Below are 20094 nucleotides of genomic sequence, written 5' to 3' on the forward strand. Positions count from 1 at the left end.
TCTGGACTATTAAGCTAAGAGAATGAATTAAAGATTTACCTGCATCTAGACATGAAAATTCAGGCTACTGATTAAAAGACAGTGAATGAACTCAAATATTTAGGCATAGCATTTTCTTACTTCCACCTTCCTTCTAACAAGCATATGTTAGATATCTTCTTGCATCCCCAAAGCAGTGACCATACCAAGAGAGGTTTGGAAGATTTGTTGTTACCATCATTCCACACATAACCCAGTCATTACTCCCTCCCAGTTGGTAAATTAATCGTAACTAGCAAGGCAAGCAGCCTTTTCACATGCTGTTCTATAGCCTGCTCCACACCACACTACCCTAATTTAGCCCAGGTGTAGGGGTGAGGGAGGGTGGTTGGCACAGGAGATGTCTATTCTGGTGTCATGTAAACAAAAATCTCTACCTTGAGGAAATTCTCAGCTGGACACTTAGGATATGTCTACACTGGGTTTTAAAACTCCTGGCAGCAAGTCTCAGTGCCTGGGTCTACAAACTCAGGCTCATGCTACAGCATTAAAAACAGCAGTGTAGAGTTCAGGCTGGAGCTGCCATGGGATATAGAGTGCAGTGTGGACATACTCTTAGGGCCATATTTTAAAAAAGGTATTTAGGCACGCAGCAGGATTTTCAATAGTGCCTAGATGCCCAGCTCCCATTGTAGATGGGTGCCTAGGTGTTTCTGAAACTTCCACTAGGTGCCTAATTGCATCTTTAGACATCTAAATACTTTTTAAAATTTGCCCTTTGGTCCACATTTGCTGCATGCTCATTACAAAGGAGCCAGAAACAGGGAAGGGAATATGGCTCTAAATGTAAAATACTAGTGTTCATTAATACATTATTACATCTTTGGCTTTCAGTGCACTTGTCATAAACAGATAGTTAAGGGTTAATGTCTCTTTTACCTGTAAAGGGTTAAGAAGCTCAGTAAACCTGGCTGACACCTGACCAGAGGACCAATGAGGGGACAAGATACTTTCAAATCTTGGTGGAGGGAAGTCTTTTGTTTGTGCTCTTTGTTTGGGGGTTGTTCGCTCTTGGGACTAAGAGGGACCAGACATCAATCCAGGCTCTCCAAATCTTTCTGAATCAGTCTCTCATGTTTCAAACTTGTAAGTAATAGCCAGGCAAAGCATGTTAGTCTTATTTTTGTTTTCTCAACTTGTAAATGTTCCTTTTTGCTGAGAGGATTTTACCTCTGTTTGCTGTAACTTTGAACCTAAGACTAGAGGGGGGTTTCTCTGGGCTATACAAATCTGATTACCCTGTAAAGTATTTGCCATCCTGATTTTACAGAGAGAATTTTTACCTTTCTTTCTTTAATTAAAAAGCTTTCTTTTTAAGAACCTGATTGATTTTTTCCTTGTGTTAAGATCCAAGGGGATTGGATCTGGACTCACCAGGAATTGGTGGGGGAAGGGAGGGGGGATGGTTAAATTCTCCTTGTGTTAAGATCCAAGGGGTTGGATCGGTGTTCACCAGGAACTTGGTGAAAAAGCCTCTCAAGGCTGCCCAGGGAGGGGAAGGTTTTGGGGGGACAGAAAGTGATCCAGACACTGAAATTTCTGGATGGTGGCAGTGTTACCAGATCTAAGCTAGTAATTAAGCTTAGAAGTGTCCCCACAGGTCCCCACATCTGTACCCTACAGTTCAGAGTGGGGGAGGAACCTTGACAGCACTATATGTAGTGAATTCAAAAGTTATGGTTTCCACAAAGGTTGTAAACTGCGTACATTGCCTTTGCGTATTTTGTGCAACCTAGAAAAAGTATTAAATGCATACAACTGCAACACACCCAATTCACCCCAAGCACAAGGAGAGGTTATATACACATGATAAATTACAGAGCCATCTGATAAATTGCATTTATCATACACCTGGGCCTCTCTGCCAGCACCTCACCAGCTAAGTAATCTCTGTTGAGACTGCTTAGATGACATTCTAAATTTCTAAATATCTTCAACACAGTTGCCACAAATTTAAAAAAAATGCCAAAAAATATTTCCTTCTTTCATTCTTCTTATATAAGGAATTCTCAGCTAGAAATACGTTGGTCTGAGTGTAATACTCAGTCCTGGCCCAAAGAAAAGTTTAGGGTCTAATATATTGTGACTCATCAAGGCTAAAAACTGAAGTTGTATCTTCCATTCCAATAAAGCTATTGTTTCTAGTCCTGACATATCATGAGAGAGAGAACATTAAAGTTACATTATGGACAGAAAAGCTATTTTACGCAATATTTAGAGACTTTTAAAATGAATGAAAGTACAATTTCCCGCTCCCTGTGTAGAAGTCTATACAGTTTAGATACATAATTGTTAAAGGAGCTTGACTTTACAGACCGAAGTTTGGTGGAAAGGATCATGTAATTAAAGACACTATCATAATGCATATGCACAGGCAAACTTAATTTGGGTATTTCCTAACTTTTGAATGATTGCTTTTGAAACCTTAATGTTCTTTTAAAATGTTTTATGTAATATAACATGTACAGAATACCTGATGGTGTGATATAGTATCAAGGCATTGCTGGCACTTATCTGTGATGACCTTCACAGCTAACTCATTTCATCTGATATACCTTACTTAGGTTTTGGAGATGAAACCGTAGCACAGTAAATATTGTTAACATCCATGTTTTCTGAGTAAAATACAATTTAATACTTTCATAGTAGCTATCTATAAAATATGAGTGCTTAATATCACCAGGGCTGCCCGGGGGGGAAGGAGGGTCTGTGTGAAAGTGGGGCAATTTGCCCTGGGCCCCGCAGGGGCCCCCACAAGAATTTTTCAGGGGCCTTGGAGCGGAGTCCTTCATTCGCTCCGGGGCCCCCGGAAAACTCTCACCCGGCCTGGGCCCCCGGAGCTTCTTCCGCTCCAGGTCTGCGGCGGGGCTCCAGGCCCCCTGAATCCTTTGGGCGGCCCTGAATATCACCAAGGATTTCTGGCAATGATTCCACAGAAATTCACTTAAAGTCCATGTCTGAAACTTGTCCTGGAAAACCCAAAATCTGTATGTTCCCATTACTGTTGCCACTCTATAGTCTTATGTGTTTTAATCTATTTATATTTGGCTGTTAACGAACTAATATATACTCCATTGACATGTTGCCCTCTCCTTACAATATGAATTAGATAAGATAAACAATGTGATAGGTTGGTCTTTACACTGCAGATTTGTTATAATACACAATCTTTCAAGCAAGGAAGGTCCCTTTCTTCAGGTGTTGTCCAAAAGGATGTAATTGAACTAAAAGAGTATCATATTATTACCTTCATTACTTTTTCCTCAAGAAGCAATATGATTAACAATTATATTGATATCACAACTAATAATATTTCCTTTTTATTTCCAGTTAGGAATAATCAATAACAATAATTAAACATGTCTTATAACTACCTGTCTGCATGAAGGGTTTTCATTACTGTGGTTGGGTGGAATGATGTATATTATTAGTGATAAAATTAAACACTGAAAACAAATACTAAAAATAAAAAGTGATAATAATTAAACAACCGATGTTCAATACAGCCACTGTCCAGATTATTAACTAAAACAAGGAGAAAAATACAGTTTCTTGAGAAGGGGAATTGGGAGGGTGCTTGACTGACAGTAGTTCAGGGAAAGGAGAGAAGGTACAAAGGGCATGTGGGGGAACTATGAAAAGTTAGGGAAGACAAAAGGGAATGGAGATGGTGTTAGCGGAAGATCAGGAAAGAGAGCTGGAAATATCCACACACACTGACTTTCTGAATATCTTACCCAATAGCCCACACCATACAAAACTCTGCTTTGATTCGGAGATGATGTCTCCTCCCTCAATTGAGAGAACAGGACAGATTCTTTATCTCGTCCAGCATAGCTGAGGCAAAAGGAAAGGCTGGGGGGCAGCCACAGGTAGTCAGCTGAAGCTATTTTATAATCCTTAGCCACTCAACTCCAGTGCAAGTTGGAGCCACATAGGAACAGCACTAAGTTAGGTCACTGGAGAATATGGCATCGTGGAGCTCTGCTATGCCACACTGCTTCCTCACCCCACTCCTGGCACACCTCCTCTATCCATTTGTGTTGCAGGTGCCTGGCACAGCATGTGGCAATCATCTCCATGAGCAGGGAGTTCCCCTGTACAGGGGGAATTCTCCACTGGCTATCTTTGGCCATTTTAAGGCCATTTGTGTGAAGTATCTTAGTGGCACAAAATGGCCTTAGTGAACTTGAGAATTTGGCCCAATATATCCAACTTATGTAACAAGGGTTTAGGGGAGCGTGGGACTGATTTTAGGCCCTTGTACACATCTGGAGAGCGGTAAAGAGCTAAGAGGTTGGCCAGGTGACCATGACCATTGTTCTTGGTTGCAGACATCACAACAGTTAGTTCTGGACTGGATTACTATAATGCACTTCATCTGATGCTATGCTTGAAAACAATCTGGAAACTTAATCTAGTGCACAAAGTTGCTGCCTGCTAATTTAATGATGAGGCTAATGTAGATTATAATATAGATGTGCTTCACAGGCTGCTGCCTACCTATAGGTCTCCAGGTGCAATTTACTGTGTTAACTTTGATGTATAAAATCCTTTGCAGTTGAGTTTAGTTAGGATGCTCATGGTAAGTGTCCATAAATGGAAACTCAGGGATTAGGGAGAGGAGAGGGTTGGAAGTTGAGCATTCTCCAGGACACTGTCCTGCTGGTATAAGTTTGTTCATCTTCAGATCACATTGCAAGGCCTGTCTGAATGGATTCAGTTTTCCTGTGCAACATGGTTATTTCCAAATATGTGATTTTAAAAGTTAAAATGTAATGTTATGGTGGGTATTTATGTTAGAAATCAAATGAATTAAGATGAATAAAAATATAAAAATAAAAATCTAAGCAACTTTTTTCCAACATGTCAATATTAAAGCTGACATAGGAAATACAATCTTGATTTTGCACTTTCATTTGACTTTAGAGGTTGAAAGAAAAAAGATGCAAAAGGCCAAAAATGTACTGGCTACATCCTCAGCTGGTATAAATCAGCATAACTCTACTAATTTAAATGGAGCTGTGTCTATTTATTCCAGCTGCAGATCTGGTCTATACATTTAATTTATTTTTTTATTTTTTTGGTCATTTTGATGTACTTTAGAAAGTCTGGTTGCCATTACTATCAATGTGACATTATAACTAACTGAAAAGTGTAATTTGAAAGATAAACACAGCAAAAACTGAGCCTGAATTCTGTGGAACTTGAAAGTGTGCTGTCAATAGCCCTGATTACTCTACCCTTAAATAACCAGTGTTGTCTTGGTGACTAATATAATTTCTTCCATCTAGATAACAGATATTTTATGCAACTAAGAAGTCAAGCCCTGTGTCACAAAGGCTTTCTCTAGACGGTACTTCAATTCACCTGTCTTATTTATCAGTTTGTCATCTTTAAAGAAGATGGAAGTGGTTTGCCTATTATTGCGGAATTAATTTAGTTAAATATTAACAGACATTTATTTTAAAAAATAATTTAAAAACCAAGCTGATCTAGAGAATTATTATTATTTATCATATCTTAAATTTGTATAGTACTCTATTAAAGTAGATTGCATTTTTGGAAAAAAATCCTTAAGTATAGACAGTGCTTTGAAGTCCAAAATATATATAGGAAATAGAGCTGCATGAAATTTGGGGTGCAAACTTTTCCCCTGAAAAATGCATTTTTAGGTTGGCTAAAATGTTTAGAGACTTTCTGTTGAATTGACCAAATTTATCGGGCTGGAAAATATATTTGAATAGTTCTAGGTATAGTAAGGAGTATTTCTGATTCTGGCATGCTTACTTAGGCTGAATGGAATCTCACTCTGGAAGTCATCCCATAAATTCATGGAGCTGGACACTATTCAATGTGAATAAGGGTAGCAGAACCTGGCTTAAAGACAATATTTTAGATTTATTTGATCACCTACATTTTGGTATTTTGGAAGGAGGGTGGCTTACAGGGACACGTAGCTCTTTGTGAGCAGGATGGAGATTAACTATCAGTATACTGTTTATGCCAGATTGTGGGGGGAAACATAAGCATGGATCCGAGCCTCTGCCCATTTTCTGAAAGGAACCATATCAAAACTTTTGTGCCCATATCAAATAGTGCAAATAACATTTCTTTCCATTTCAGTAACTAACAACTTTTTTCTTTCCCCATGACATTCTAAGAGGCTCCAGCTCCTGCACAACATATTAATCTCCAGTAGCCTCCTTTTCCACCCACCTATCTGGAATTGACTGATCACACTGCCCCAGCCTGCTCTGTGTAAAAGTGTGGCGGGGGGCTTCACACACAGGGCTACCCCTTTTAAGCCCTTCTACCCATCTGGTTCCCATGGGATGAGTCGGTGTCATCACACTTGCCCCTTGCCCCTTCTGCAGCAGTTTTCCTCTCCACCCACCCCCAGCCATAAATCACTGTTCCCTTCATTCAGCCAGCCAGACAACTCCCACCTCCTCCTCTTAAAGGTGCAGAGTCCATTTCTGGACTGAGGGGGCACAGCTCTGTGGCAGTCTCTCTATTAGGCCACAGTCACATCCATATTCAGTATTCCTATTCTGAGTTACATAACCCAGAATATGGCAATGCGAATTCTTCTTTTGGGACTAGTGCCCTAGAGAGAAGAGGCCAGAACAGTTTTGCCACACAATAAGAGGTTGTATCAATAATAAGTGTTGACTAAAGATGCTGGCGCTAGAGATCAGTGTGTGGGGGGAAAAGGGGAACAGGTAGGAAGGATAATTAAGGATATGTGTTGGAGAGTCAGGGACAAGAAAAACTGTGAGGTGAGAAAGAAAAATATGAACCAAGGGAATGGGTAATTAACTCCAGCTAGCAAGATCATAGGGATGAGAGGGAGGAAGCTGAGACCTATCGAGGAACTGCAGGAAAAGAAGAAGAAACTAGTTGCTATGGCTGGCGACTAGGAGAAGAGGGGAAGCTGAGGGTAGCGTGTTAATGGAGAAAGAGAAAGAAGTTTATGGAAGGCCTCAGAGAGGGTGGGGAAGTGTGGGCCTGTTGAGAAGGTAAGGGAGCGGGATGGGGGAAATGAAGGATAGATTGCAGGATTCCACAGTGGAACGGGGGAAGAGTGAGCTTGAAAAAGTTTGGTATGTATTCTGGTAAGTATGCCAACACCGACAAATACACAAACAATATATCGTTTGCCCATTAAAATGTATTAACATAACTTAAATCAACCGTAGGTTTGGGAGATGATTCATTAAATATTTCATGACCTTTCTCTAGGATAAGGGGAACAAGAGGATTAGCTTCTAACTTAAAAAAAGGAAGATGTAGGATACTATGATTATTTTTAAAATTACTTCTCATGATCTTAAATTATTGGGTTATCAATACAGATGGATGGTCCAAATTTATCCCCAATGGTGCTCCATTGACTTCCACAGGCTCCACCAGAGATGAATTTGAACATTTCCATCTGTTTTCCTATATTTGTTATAATTTCTTTTTTGTTACATTGTGATTGTTCTCCTCAAAAATGTTAAATACGTAAGTTATGAAAACAAATCACAGGGTTGTTTTTCTTTACATAAAATGTCCACTCCCATTTAAAAATGTTTGTGGCATGCTTTTCTGTCCCTGGGAATGATTTTTAGCAATCCAAAGAGGTTTAAAGTGTCAAGATGCATGTTTAAACTCCGGAAACTCACACATATAGTGTGTCTATAACTTGAGCTCCTTTTTCAGTTCTGCAAGTTGAGTATCATCGACTGGCAGGTCTTCTAAACTTATTCCATTTTGGTGTCTCTTTGGTGATTAATCTATTGCCAGACTTTAGAAAAGTCGAAGAGCCAGATTCTGCTGCCCTTCCTCTGCAAGAAGCCCAATTGACTTTAGTGGAGCTAGTTGCAGAGTAAGGTACTACTTCGCATGAGTAAGGATAGCAGAATCAGCTCTAAATCATTATGACGCAAGGTTGTCCTTGGTGCCCTTTTGAGACACTCTGAAGAGAATCTATGAGACTTGATCATGTAACCATTACTCGTGGAAGCAAACACCCTGGACTTCATTAAGACAATTTACATGATGAAAGGTTGCAGGATAAGGCCCTTATTTCACAGAGATGGTATATTTTCTACCAAATAATAAGCAATATAATAACTGGGAATTCATTGCCATGGCTTGCAGACAGTCTAAGATAAGGATGTTTTATTCACATTAAGACAAAATTGACTTTGATAAAGAACTACTGATTGTGTCAAAAGAAGAAAAGGCCTCACCCTGCTTCTTGCTGGTCCTCTCCATAGTGCTCTAGCTCTGTGCCTGGGAGCGGCTGCACTGGAGGAGGTGGTAGAGGAATATTGGCCCAGTTAGACCCATTATTTTTCTGGGGCTTGGAAGTATTTTTGTTTTTCTTCTTTTTTCCTCCTTTCCCACCTGTAAAATCAACAAACGTTACAGCAATATAATGGAAAAATATATGTTGGCTTTGTACACTTCTTTGGAAGAAATCTGAGTCCAGATGGCATACCCAAAAAAAGAAGATGTATTTATATCTTAGCAACATCAGCATCAACATGTTAAGGTTGTTTTAAGGTTCTAAATAATAATAAGATGAAATGGGAAAATATTCTACATAATTGCTGAAAATTGCTTCTTTTAAAAATATGAACCCCATAAAACCTCATCACAATGGTGCATAAACTGAATAAGGCAGAAACATAGTTTTTCTTTATCAAAAATATATGTATTGATTTATTCATGTCTGCTTTAAGCCTCCGTGCATTCATTGTTGGAAAAAATAATAGATCACAGCATATTCTTTCAAATGTCAGATTTCAGTGTATTTATAAGACTGTTTTGCATAATCTCTTTCTGTGGAAAACAGAGAGGTTAAGGACAGAACCTAAAACTTTGCCATTAGAGTCAATTTCTTTCAGCCAGAATGACAAGCATGGTTGTCAAAATGTAAAGGTAGAAGTAACTGGGTTTCTGCTGAAACGGTATGAGCAAGTTTAATTTAAAAAAAGGATCAATGAGCCTTTCAAAATGTTTTAGGAGAGTATGCTTCACATGGCTTATTTTGTAAGAAGCATGCAAATAGCTTGTGGACAATGGGCACTACCATTGGATGTGCAACTCAAAACTGGGAAGATGCAGGTGGAAATGAGGTGGGTAATATTCCTTGCTTTTCTCCCTCTTTTTCCACCTTTTGTTCCTTGCCTTGTACCCTCTTTCATCCACACTTTCCTTTGCTCTTTTCAATCTTTTTGTGCTACTTCCATTTGAATCACTCCTTGTTTGGTGGAAACCAGTCAGTTTTCACACATCACTTCTTTACTTCCTCCTTCTTCTCTACCTCTTTTCTTTCCTTTGTCCTCCCTTTATAGTACAACCTCAAAGATACGAACACCAGAGATAGGGACTAACCAGTCAACCGGACACCATGGGGAACCGAAAATAAGCTATTAGGCAGCATCGGAGACAAAAACAAACAAACCAGCAAATACAGTGCTGTACTGTATTGCATCTTAAAGGGAGGCACCCTCACCCCCTACTCGTCACAATGCGGAACAGCCACTTACAAGTTGGAGGTGGTGAATGTTGTTTTTCCCTCCCTCTCCCGCTCACCCCTATCTGGGAGGGGAATAAGCTTGCAAGCTCAGAGTCTGGGAAAGAAACTTCCTGAGCTGCTACTGAAACCTGGCCTGGAGTGCAAGCTGCTGGAGCTGGAGCCCGAGCTCCTGCCTGCACTCTGAGCTCTGGAGGAGCAGCTCAGTTTTAAAGGGCTACAGCTTGCACCGTGCACCCATTGACACTGTAGTGCCCTAGGTTGCCTCACTCATCACCCTTTTAGCCAGGGGGCTAGAACCAGCTGCCTGCCCCCATCCCCACTCGCCAGGCAGCCACTGCAGAGCTGTGAGCCCCCACTCCGAGCAGTCTGCCCTGAGGAGCATCCCATAACGGCTTGGTCAGAGTCATGAACATTTCAGAGTTATGGACAACGTCCATTCCTGAGGTGTCCATAACTCTGAGGTTCTATTGTATTTTATTCTCTCTTTCCCTGTGGCAAATGCAATTTTGGGAGGTAGGACATGTACAAAAGAGATGGTTGTTCCAACCCGCCTCCCCCACACCACTCTGTTGACTGATATTCCCATTCATATGCGATTACAAGAGAGGTAAATCAATCATCACTCAAGCCTTTTATCTCCTGTACCTGCACTGGGTGAGATGCAACCAACAGCATGGCAAGATTTCTATGCACCTGGCAGAGCCAAAAAACCAACAACCCTCTATGTTTTGATCAGTCCTACTCAGAGTGAATTTTCTAGGACTGGTGTGCCAGCATCCTCCCTTGGAACATCAACTATTACTTGTCATCCCTAAACTGTGGTGTTTTCAGGGGACAATTCAGGGGCTAGATAATGTGGGGGTGTCAGTCTGTCAGTGGAGGTGGATTAAAGATTGTAATAACAGTCAGTCAACCGGACACCCAAACAACCCAAATAGTGTTTCATCAATGTGTAGTCAGCAGCATTCATCTGAGAAGCCTACAACACAGCTGAAGCCATCAGCATTTCTAGGCCCAGCATTAAAATATTTCCCACACATATTTGCCACCACCCCAAATCAACAAAATTTTGGATAGCTCCTCTGAATCCCAGCCAAGAGGAGGGGTGGCACTGACCATGACTAAGACAAATATCTTCACGCTATATTTTGCTATCGCAGCTCAAAGAGCAGATGCAAGCTAGTCTTCAACCACTTGGAAAAACCTGTGGTTATCATGGAAGTCATGAGATCCTGAGCAAAACCCAGAAGCATCAACCAGAACAGTAAGTCTATATGATTCCAGTACTGGATTCTTCAAGTAGTCAGTCATCTTGTGGAGGAATCCAGGGGAGTAATAATTCCCATGTTAGTTTCTTGATTCTACAGAAAAAAGTTAAGTGGACCAACCCACATGAGTTTATATTTGGGACGAAGCATCTCCTACAGCAAAGACTATCTTCAGAAAGCACAGCCTAATCCAGCCTGCCCATCCTACTCTCATGTTATGCTGATCTGAGTATGCAGTTAGGCAAATACCAGCCAAAATAGCGTCAAAGGTCACAATACCACAAGCAAGGATTTCTAAGCCATGATTGAACTGTAGGTGGTGCTGCCAACCATGCATCAAGCCCTGCTTGTCTCATCCCAGCAATATGAGCAGAAACCCAGCAAGGGGCATAATGATAGATGAAGGGTGAGCGCAGCTCAGGTACACCAGAACTTTTCACTTGTGAGGGACAACAGCCCCTTTTGACTAGCTAAGGAGAGGAGAGGCAGTAGAGACTGCCCCAGCAATCAGGCTGCTGCTTTATACTGAAGTTCTCAGTCACCTTGTCCCTCTCCTGCAGGCTGCCAAGCCGGGGTTCATTGCACCCCTGCTGGAGAGATGCTGCAGCTGAAACTCCCCATTGTAGCTAGCTCATTTCTGTGCCTTCTCTGCCAGGGTTCCTCCTCTTCTCTCTGGGAGGGTCTGGGAGCTGGTAACAGGAAGGAGTCTTGTAGAGCTGGGAGGGAGCTGAGCTGGTTAGGAGTTCTAACTATGAGACTGGCAGAGCAGTCTCTTTTCTTCTTCCCCTCTTTGGAGACAGATTAGGAGGAACTTTCAAAAGAAGGGGAAAGTGTAGGAAAGGAAGAGTTTGGAGAACCTTAGTGTGGGGGGCGGGAAGGAAGGAAAATGGGGTAGCTGCATCATGGAGCAGCTTCAGGAAAAATGAACTTCCAGGGAATAGATTAAATGCATCTTTGGGAAGGGGAGGATAGAAATGAGGCTGGAAGGACATGGAATCTTGCAAGGACAGGAAATGGACATAAACTGGGGCACCTGAGGCACCCTAGAGAAAAGGGGAACCAGTAAAAGGGGAAACTTTGGGAAGGCAGTGGGGACAGGTAAAAGGAAGAGCTTGGGGGAGGCAGATATAAGGGGCACAATAGGGAGGAAGGAACCTGTGGGAGACAAGAACAAGGAAGGAAGTTGGGGCAAGGAAAGGCAGGGGAGACCTTGAACATTGAGGATAGGCATAGGTGTGTGTGACCCTAATAACATACCAATGCAAGAGGTTCACTGTTATCTGCTAATGTTATAACCTGTATCTAAAAGGTGTCATGTAAGATATCAACAAAACACCAATAACATACTGATCATTAATGTTGTTTCATGGTGTATGTATGGAGGACAAATTAAAAATTACAAACATATTGGATATTGTGTTATCAAAGTGTGTCTCCCAGGCAGGGCTAAAGTTACCCTACCCTAGACAAAGGAATATGGTTCTTCCACTTTGAAGGTGCTTTCAATATACAATAAGAAACAACATGTATGTAAATTACATAGAAGGTGCTCAGGACCATCAAGCCAACAAGGGGAGCACTACTGAGCACCACAGCAGGGGGAGAAGATTGCAGTAAACAAATCAATTTGCATTTTAGCAAACACTAGCAGGGGAAGAAACCAGCATGGAACTTCCTTCACCACCAGACTCCATGTTGCCTTAAATGAACTTTACCCTGAGGGGGTGGGGTGGGTAATTTCAGAACAATCCATTTCAAAGGTGCACTGGACTATAAAAGAGAGGGGCAAAGAACGACAAGGGATCTTTCACCTAAGATGACAAAGGAACTGAGCACTTTGGACTTTGTGGGAGATCCTGACCAAGGGGGAACTTAGCCATCTTTCTGGAAGGTAGATTGGTAAGGAAACCACCTTGAACATTTTTTTAAAATTTTATTTCTTATTTTATTGAAAGAACTAACAAATCTTAATCTCTTGCTGAGTGGCGCAGCAAAGAGTAAGACATTGGAGAGCACAGAGTTTTGAGAAAATTTAGGACTGGGGGCAGGGGTTGGGGTCATCTTGCCAGATGTAATTAAGGCTGGTGGAGGACAGAGTGTGGCAGTGGTGTAACAAGCAGGCTCCTGGAATCAGATTTGCTGAGTCAGAGCTGCTTAACACACAGGCACTCCTGGTGCAGGCTTGTATGCCAACTGGCAGCCTCCAGCCAAGGATGAAGCAAAGCATTTTGAGGCACTCAGGGTTACAGGGCAGGTAATGACACAACCCCTCATCAGTCTGGATTGCACCCCAGAATGTGATGGGGATCCCGGGAAAGTGGGCACCTTGGACACAAGTACAAGAAGAGAACCTTAGGCAAGGAGAGCTGGGAAGTGTGGGATGCTGCGACCTTGGGGAGAAATTACAAGTACTGAGAGACCTTGCGGATACTGGGAAGGGGAGGCAGAAACTTGGGGGGGGCTGTTTGAGAGGAGAGATTTGGGAAGATGGGGACAAAGGTCTAGGAGAGCCCTTTGGGGGAGAGGGATCTGGGAGAAGAAAAGAGATTTGTGAGATAAAAGCCAGGGACTTGGATAGCAAACTAAGGGGGCATACATGCAGGGAGGGAAGACTTGAATGATTTTGAGAAGGGACAGGAAACTTCAAGGAATGAATGGAGGACAAAATAGGAAATAAGGAGAGAAATACAAGGTTGGTGGAAAAAAGTGGGGGAGGGAGAGAAATAACATGAGTCTTCAGGAGAATATGACTTGTACGGAGAAAGGGAGGATGTTTGGGGAGAGGGAGGGGAAAGTGTGGGGAGGGAACTTGTATTACTGTGATCCTTGTGGATATGGGCCACATGGTTCTTTGTGGAAAGGGATTTGTCCTCTCCTCACTCTTTATAAGCAAAAGTACTCCAGTGCCTGATCAGAGGAACAGAGAACTAGAATGTAATGTCTAGTCTATGTTTGAATATTGTTCCTTACAAGTCTTATTTCTCCATGCCAGTCAGGCCAGAAATTCAAAGGTCTTTTCACCTTGAATTTCAGTGATTCTACAATCAAATATTTGAATGAATCCAGCCCTTGAACAGAATCTGCCAGGTGGACTGATTTCAGTACCAACAACACAGTTAAAAGCTTGATACTGCCTTCTGATACCTAGCACATACTGACTCATACCTCGGCATAGAAATGTCTGCACTTGAAAATATGCATGGAGAGGAGCTAATTTTCTAAGATACGTGTCAATGCACCTCAGATTAGAGAGCAAGTACAAACATGTAAAATACCACAGTATATTATCTCACTGTCCATTTTTGCCAACACAATAAGATTATTTCCCCATCTAACTAGAATCAGTTATTGTTTCCCATAAAATGTGAGAATACTTTTGGCTACTTAAATTACAGGCAAACAGTTATAGCTGTATGAGCTCAACATTTATTTTGAATCATCATTAAAATTGACCTACAAAGAAACCATTTCTAAAGTTGATCTGTATTGTTATGTTCAGTTTATAACAGAATTTCAAAGGTTCAGAAAAAATATGTACCTCTAGTTAAAATCCCTGGAACTCTTTCCTTTTGTGCTTAAATGTAATGACATACTTTCACTTTAAGTGCAAGTTTTTTGGTTTTGTTTTTACTTTAAAAATGGCATAATTTTACAATAATACTATTTTAACAAAGTCAAAATTAAAGAGTATTTATAAAGAAACAACATTCATTGTTGTTCAGTGAAAATGTGTTATGTTTCCAATATAGCATGCAGCACACATATACTATTTACATTATGTTTGTATGCAGACTTGAAACAATTTTTGAAATACCATCTTGAGGATTTGTTTGGACTTGAGAATTTTGCTGTTTCTGGTGGTTCTGTTTATATAAAATTTATAACCTGACTCACAGGAGTTGGGATCCAATAATGATTCAACAAAAATATTAACCTCTTCATAAGGCTCAACAGAGGTAATCTGTACTGTAAAGTGAAGACTGATTTGAGAATAAATTCAATATCGGACTAGAAGGGTGAGAATGTTACAAAGTACGATTTCAAATCAGGCTGAAAGATACAAAGTCTAGAAAGATTTTCCTATTATCTCTAAATAGGTTTCTTGTGCAGCCTGGACAAATAAGATGTTTTTTGTAAAAGCATGTTTTTATAGACTACAATGACATGTTCAGTGAAGTCTAAATGGACAGACATAACATTTGACTGTAAATTGTGATTGAAGTAATCTCTCTTTCATGGTTATAATCAGGACCACAGAGCAAGCTGCTTACAAACACAAATACTTCTCTTTACACACGTTGTAACGAAACCAACCTGAAAGGCTGCCACTTCTTTCTGAGCTGTTGTGAGAGCTGGTGGTGCTGAAATCCTGTGACTGGTTGTGTGGCATTCTATTAGACAATCCCTCAGCCAATCGGTAGTCAGGGATGTAAAGTAAGGCTAAAGGTTAAAGGGCAAAGGTCATAGTGGCACCATGTGATTAGTTTACAGCATAAGCACATGCAGAACATGCAGTTAGCAAGTCAGAAGCAGATGTGGTGGGACTGTGGGAAATGTTTTACCTAGCCTGTCCTAATGGAAATACAGATGGGCTGCAGATTACGGTCAGACAAAGAGGACTAAAGCACAGAACAATTTATTCTGAAATGGTGTAAAGAACAGTATGCATGCAAGGTGCATGTTATTAGTTAAGGTAAATATGAATAATAAATCAAACCACAATTTTCTAATTCATGCACAGAAGATCCAGTATAAACAGACTCAGGAAAATAAGAGCAGGAATCACCGTTGTTGCCTTTGCTTTGGTCCGGCAGAGAGTAACCAAATCCGATGAGGTCAGTTTTTTGCTGAATTGAGCTTTTCCACTGAGGATCAGGTAAGTCAACTGCCAACTCATGGATGCTGTTGGAATGCAGAATCTGTGTGGTGGCATATGGTGTAGCTTGTGTGATTTGGCTGGAACTGTTGTAACTAGTTTTGGTGGTGAAGTCAATGCTGCTGTAAATGGCTCCATCAGAAAGCATAGTGGCAGTTTTATCCCCTTGGCCTGGCACTGGTGGCAGCACATCTGTGGTGAGCATAGGGAAATAGAACAAATCAGTGATGCACAGGAAGCCTGAAACTATCAAGGTTTAAGATGAAAAATAAATGTGTCATTCTGCACGTTTGCATTTCAGCTGAGACAGGGTCCATGAGCCAACGAAGGGAAGATGATGTACAACCATTGCCAAGCTATCAGCATCTGTGACAGGCCTACCACTTGTCCTTCACGTTTCACTGCCTAAAACCATCTTTTTTTTCTTCCATACCTTCAACTGTGAAAGTGAAGTTTGGAATATTTCACTACTGAAGAATGTTTTCAATTGTTCGTTCTATGTCAGAACCAATGAAACTGTCTGGGCTTTACGGGGATGAAAGTTAATCTACAAATCACAGAGGAAACCATCTCCCTGCAAATATCTAACAAAACTACTGAATGAATGCCAAGACTTCCCAAAGTAATTCTTTTCAGGGCACAAAGTGCATTTTTCTAAGTTTTATCCATCAGTTTATCTGGTTTGATTTTAGAACCTAAACAAGACATTTCATCTGAACAATACAGGAAAACTGACATGAATAAGTCATTTCAGAATGTGACAAGATTTCAGCTACACTCAAGAGATTCAGGTGATCAATCAATTATAATGATACAGTACACTGCTGGAAATGGAGAACAACTCAGTTAAAAAACTGTACTATGTATAGATTGAAATTAAACCTTGGAAACAAAATATCTGCTCACTTTTCCACATGCTGAATCATTTTACATATTGCAGAATTATATTTTTAATTCTGTAGATCTAAATTCTCTCTCTCCTTCTGAAATTTCACAGTGATACTTACTGGCAGAATACAGTAACTCCTCGCTTAACATTGTAGTTATGTTCCTGAAAAATGTGACTTTAAATGAAACGATGTTAAGCAAATCCAATTTCCCCATAAGAACTAATGTAAATGGGGTGGAGTGGTTAGATTCTAGAGAATTTTTTTTCATCAGACAAAAGACTATATTATATATAAGTATAAGTTTAAAACAAACACAGTATAAGTTTTAAACAAACAATTTAATACTGTGCTCAGCAATGGTGATTGTGAAGGTTGGTTGCGGTGGTGAAGTCAGAGGGTGGAAGAGGGTGGGCTATTTCCCAGGGAATGCCTTGCTGCTAAATGATGAACTAGAACACTTGAGACCTCAAGGGTTAACACATTGTTGTTAATGTAGCCTCACACTCTACAAGGCAGCACAAATGGAGGGAGGGGAGACAGCATGGCAGAGAGAGACACCTATGTGTGAGAGAGAGATGCGCATTGCCCCTTTACGTATGCTGACCTCACTCTAAGTACTTTGCCTTTTTAAGAAGATCAGCAAGATGAGACAGACCCTGCTGCCAGCAAGCTCCCTCTGTCCTGAGCCCTGTCCTGTCTCCCCCAGCTCTATGGAGATGGGGTAAGCGGGGTGCAGGAGCAGGGGGCACATTACCCCCCCACTTCCCTCCCACTTGTACAGCAAGCAGGAGGCTCCCGGGAGCAGCTTCAAGGCAGAGGGCAGGAGCAGCACATGGCAGTGCAGGGACGGACAGCTGAACTGCTGGCAACTGATAGCCTGCTGGGAGGCTGCCACACAGGGAACTTAGGGGAGCGGGGAGCTGCTGGGGGGCTTCCAGTCTCCCTGGTTCCAAGCCCCCACCAGCTAGCTCCGACGGGCTGCTCTTTTTGCAAGCAGTGGACAAAGCAGGCAGCTGCCAAACAACGTTATAAGGGAGCATTGCGCAACTCTAAACGAGCATGTTCTCTAATTGATCAGCAACGTAACAACGAAACAACGTTAACTGGGACGACTTTAAGTGAGGAGTTGCTGTACTAGATTTAAATGTGAACACCTCTGAAGTATGAAAAAGTGCCTGGAAGGTGACTGGTACAATGGCATAGGCAGCAACACTGCTCAGTTTATGATACTCTCTCAGAGCCAAGTATTTCAAAAATGGCTCTTTTTCTAATTTAAGATAAAAAAGTAGCACTCTGTGTGGAATCCAACTGATAGAAAACATGCGAGCACCCTTCTGCTTTATATCATGACTGCCAGCTACTGGACATGGACTCTGACTATAAAATTTGAATCATAATAATTATGAATACTCCTAAATTCAAAATGCTCAGATCTGGGGTTTTGGTTCAATGCATTGTTAAAATCAGGGTCATTTGTTGGTTTTTGGGGACTATTTCCTACTATGTGTATGTCTGTACAGCAACTACCACAATGGGCCCCTAACTTTGGTTATAGCCTCTAGACACTAACATAACATAACTAACAACTACTATTCTGGGTTCAAACGTCAAATATGGACAATTTCAGAAGATTTTGGAAATGAGGATTTGGTTTGGGCTCGTCTGTATTTTCAACTTTTGCAGGCACCAGTGAAAGGATTTAGATGCCAAATGATCTATGTGTAAGGCACAATCAGGTATACAAAATGGCTAAATTCTACCACTGTTGAATCAGATGGTGCCATTTCTATATAATCACTTTTCAAAGTAGTCTGCATGACTACAGATTAATTATGGGCACAGAAGTGAGATATAATCAATGAAGAGCACATATTGTAAAACAAGTGTTATTTTTTTCAAAAATCAGGCAGTTAGCATCTACTTACATGGTCTAATGTACTTTCAGTGTTCAGTTTACAGCTATAAAGATTTATTTTCTTACTACCAGCCCTGCAAACTCAGCCTGAGATCTGAGAGTCAAGCTGGGTCCTATCTGGCTTGTGTACCATCACCAATAATACAGAGTCTACCTTGCCTCAAATGGTTCCATGATGGTGCAATGGATTAAAAGTTAGTAACCAATTTTGTTAGTGACGTACAACAATAATAGAATCCAGCTTAATCAGCCTGCAAAAGTTTCCCATAAATATTGGGAATTTTCAATAGAACTATTTATTTTAAATTGATTGTTTTAGTTCAATAAAATGCACATGCTGAGCACATGAACTATTAAATTGTCAGCTCACAAAGTAATTATATAGTAAAAAATCAAGCACTACCAGAGCAAGACTCATATCATTCAATTATACCTCTTGTGGAAAAGCCTAAAAAAAGAAATGAATTTTGCACCATGTTGTTATACTCAAAGAGGAAAGCATATTCCAGAATCAAGGTTTCTCTGTTGAAAATACTCCAAATCCTAACCTGCACTGCAGATCCTCATGTAATTGAGACAGTCTTGGAGTCCTGTCTGAGTTACAGTAGCCTCTTCAGCCTGCCATATGAGGTCAAAGCAAATATTTGCAGCACTCTATGATATGGGCCTGCCCCCAATATGTCCCTCCCACTCGGCACCTTGGCCTGGCACACCTGCTACACCAGAGATTGCAAGGGGATTCTTGTAAGGCAGCCTTAAAGCCATCCTTCACAGTTCCTGCACATGGAAACCCTCCTCTGGTCACATCCAAGATGTCTAGAGACCCTTCATGCTACTCCTCTGACTTCAGCCTCTAGGGTTCAAATCAAGGGACTGATACCAGAAGCATCAAGTTATGAATGCAATTTAGCTGCTAAAATTGAAAGAATAAATGTTATGTCCTTCTGATGAATCTGGCCTTCAGCTCCATCGCCACTGAAGGCAAAAATCTTGAAAAGCTACTTCCAGTCCTGGGGCTTATAGAGCCAAATGCTATAAGAAAATGTTATTTTTTTGTACTATGGGTGCTCATGTAAAGATGTGGAAATGCTGAAGAATCATAGTTTCAGGGCCTCTGCAGTCAAGAAGCTGACAGATGTATGTATAATACTACCGCTGTCCTCTTAATATTATCTATACACCACTTTTGTAAGATCAGCACTTAAAGATAGCTTTGCTATATTGAAAGTTAATATAAAGTGTTTTAATGCAGTTCAGCGCCATAGTGTAGTATCAGAGAGACAGAGTCCGTTATTCAACACAACAAAGTGTTACAAACAAGTTAAGAAATGATTCTCCAGATGGGAACTTTGACACACTTTGGTTTATTTCTGCTTCCATTTTTTCGTCATTTTTTTAACATTAGAAATTCGGGTCTTTTTTACCTTCGAAGGCTTTATGGAGACAGGAGAACTGGTAGGATTATGACATTACAGAACCAAGGAAGTGAGAGGGGATGTGATTATTATTTGGCATGTTTAAAACTCGGTCTTTTGTTTTTTTAACACCTTTTTGACGAAAACACTTGAGAG

The 20094-nt window shown here is 40.9% G+C and overlaps 1 protein-coding gene across 5 annotated transcripts in view; it reads right to left on the bottom strand.

Annotated features, from left to right (window-relative positions):
- Positions 1-20094, bottom strand: part of ROBO2 (roundabout guidance receptor 2) — an 855475-nt gene that overhangs the window by 38166 nt on the left and 797215 nt on the right. For all 5 annotated transcript variants that reach the window (XM_045002137.1, XM_045002139.1, XM_045002138.1 and 2 more), the window contains 3 exons: positions 15629-15910; positions 15157-15282; positions 8280-8436 (listed from right to left, as the gene is read on the bottom strand). In XM_045002137.1, coding sequence (XP_044858072.1) covers positions 8280-8436; positions 15157-15282; positions 15629-15910 — 565 coding nt within the window. The remainder of the gene's footprint in view (positions 1-8279; positions 8437-15156; positions 15283-15628; positions 15911-20094) is intronic.

The sequence above is a fragment of the Mauremys mutica genome, chromosome 1 (genome assembly GCF_020497125.1).
Source record: "Mauremys mutica isolate MM-2020 ecotype Southern chromosome 1, ASM2049712v1, whole genome shotgun sequence".
NCBI lineage: Eukaryota > Metazoa > Chordata > Testudines > Geoemydidae > Mauremys > Mauremys mutica.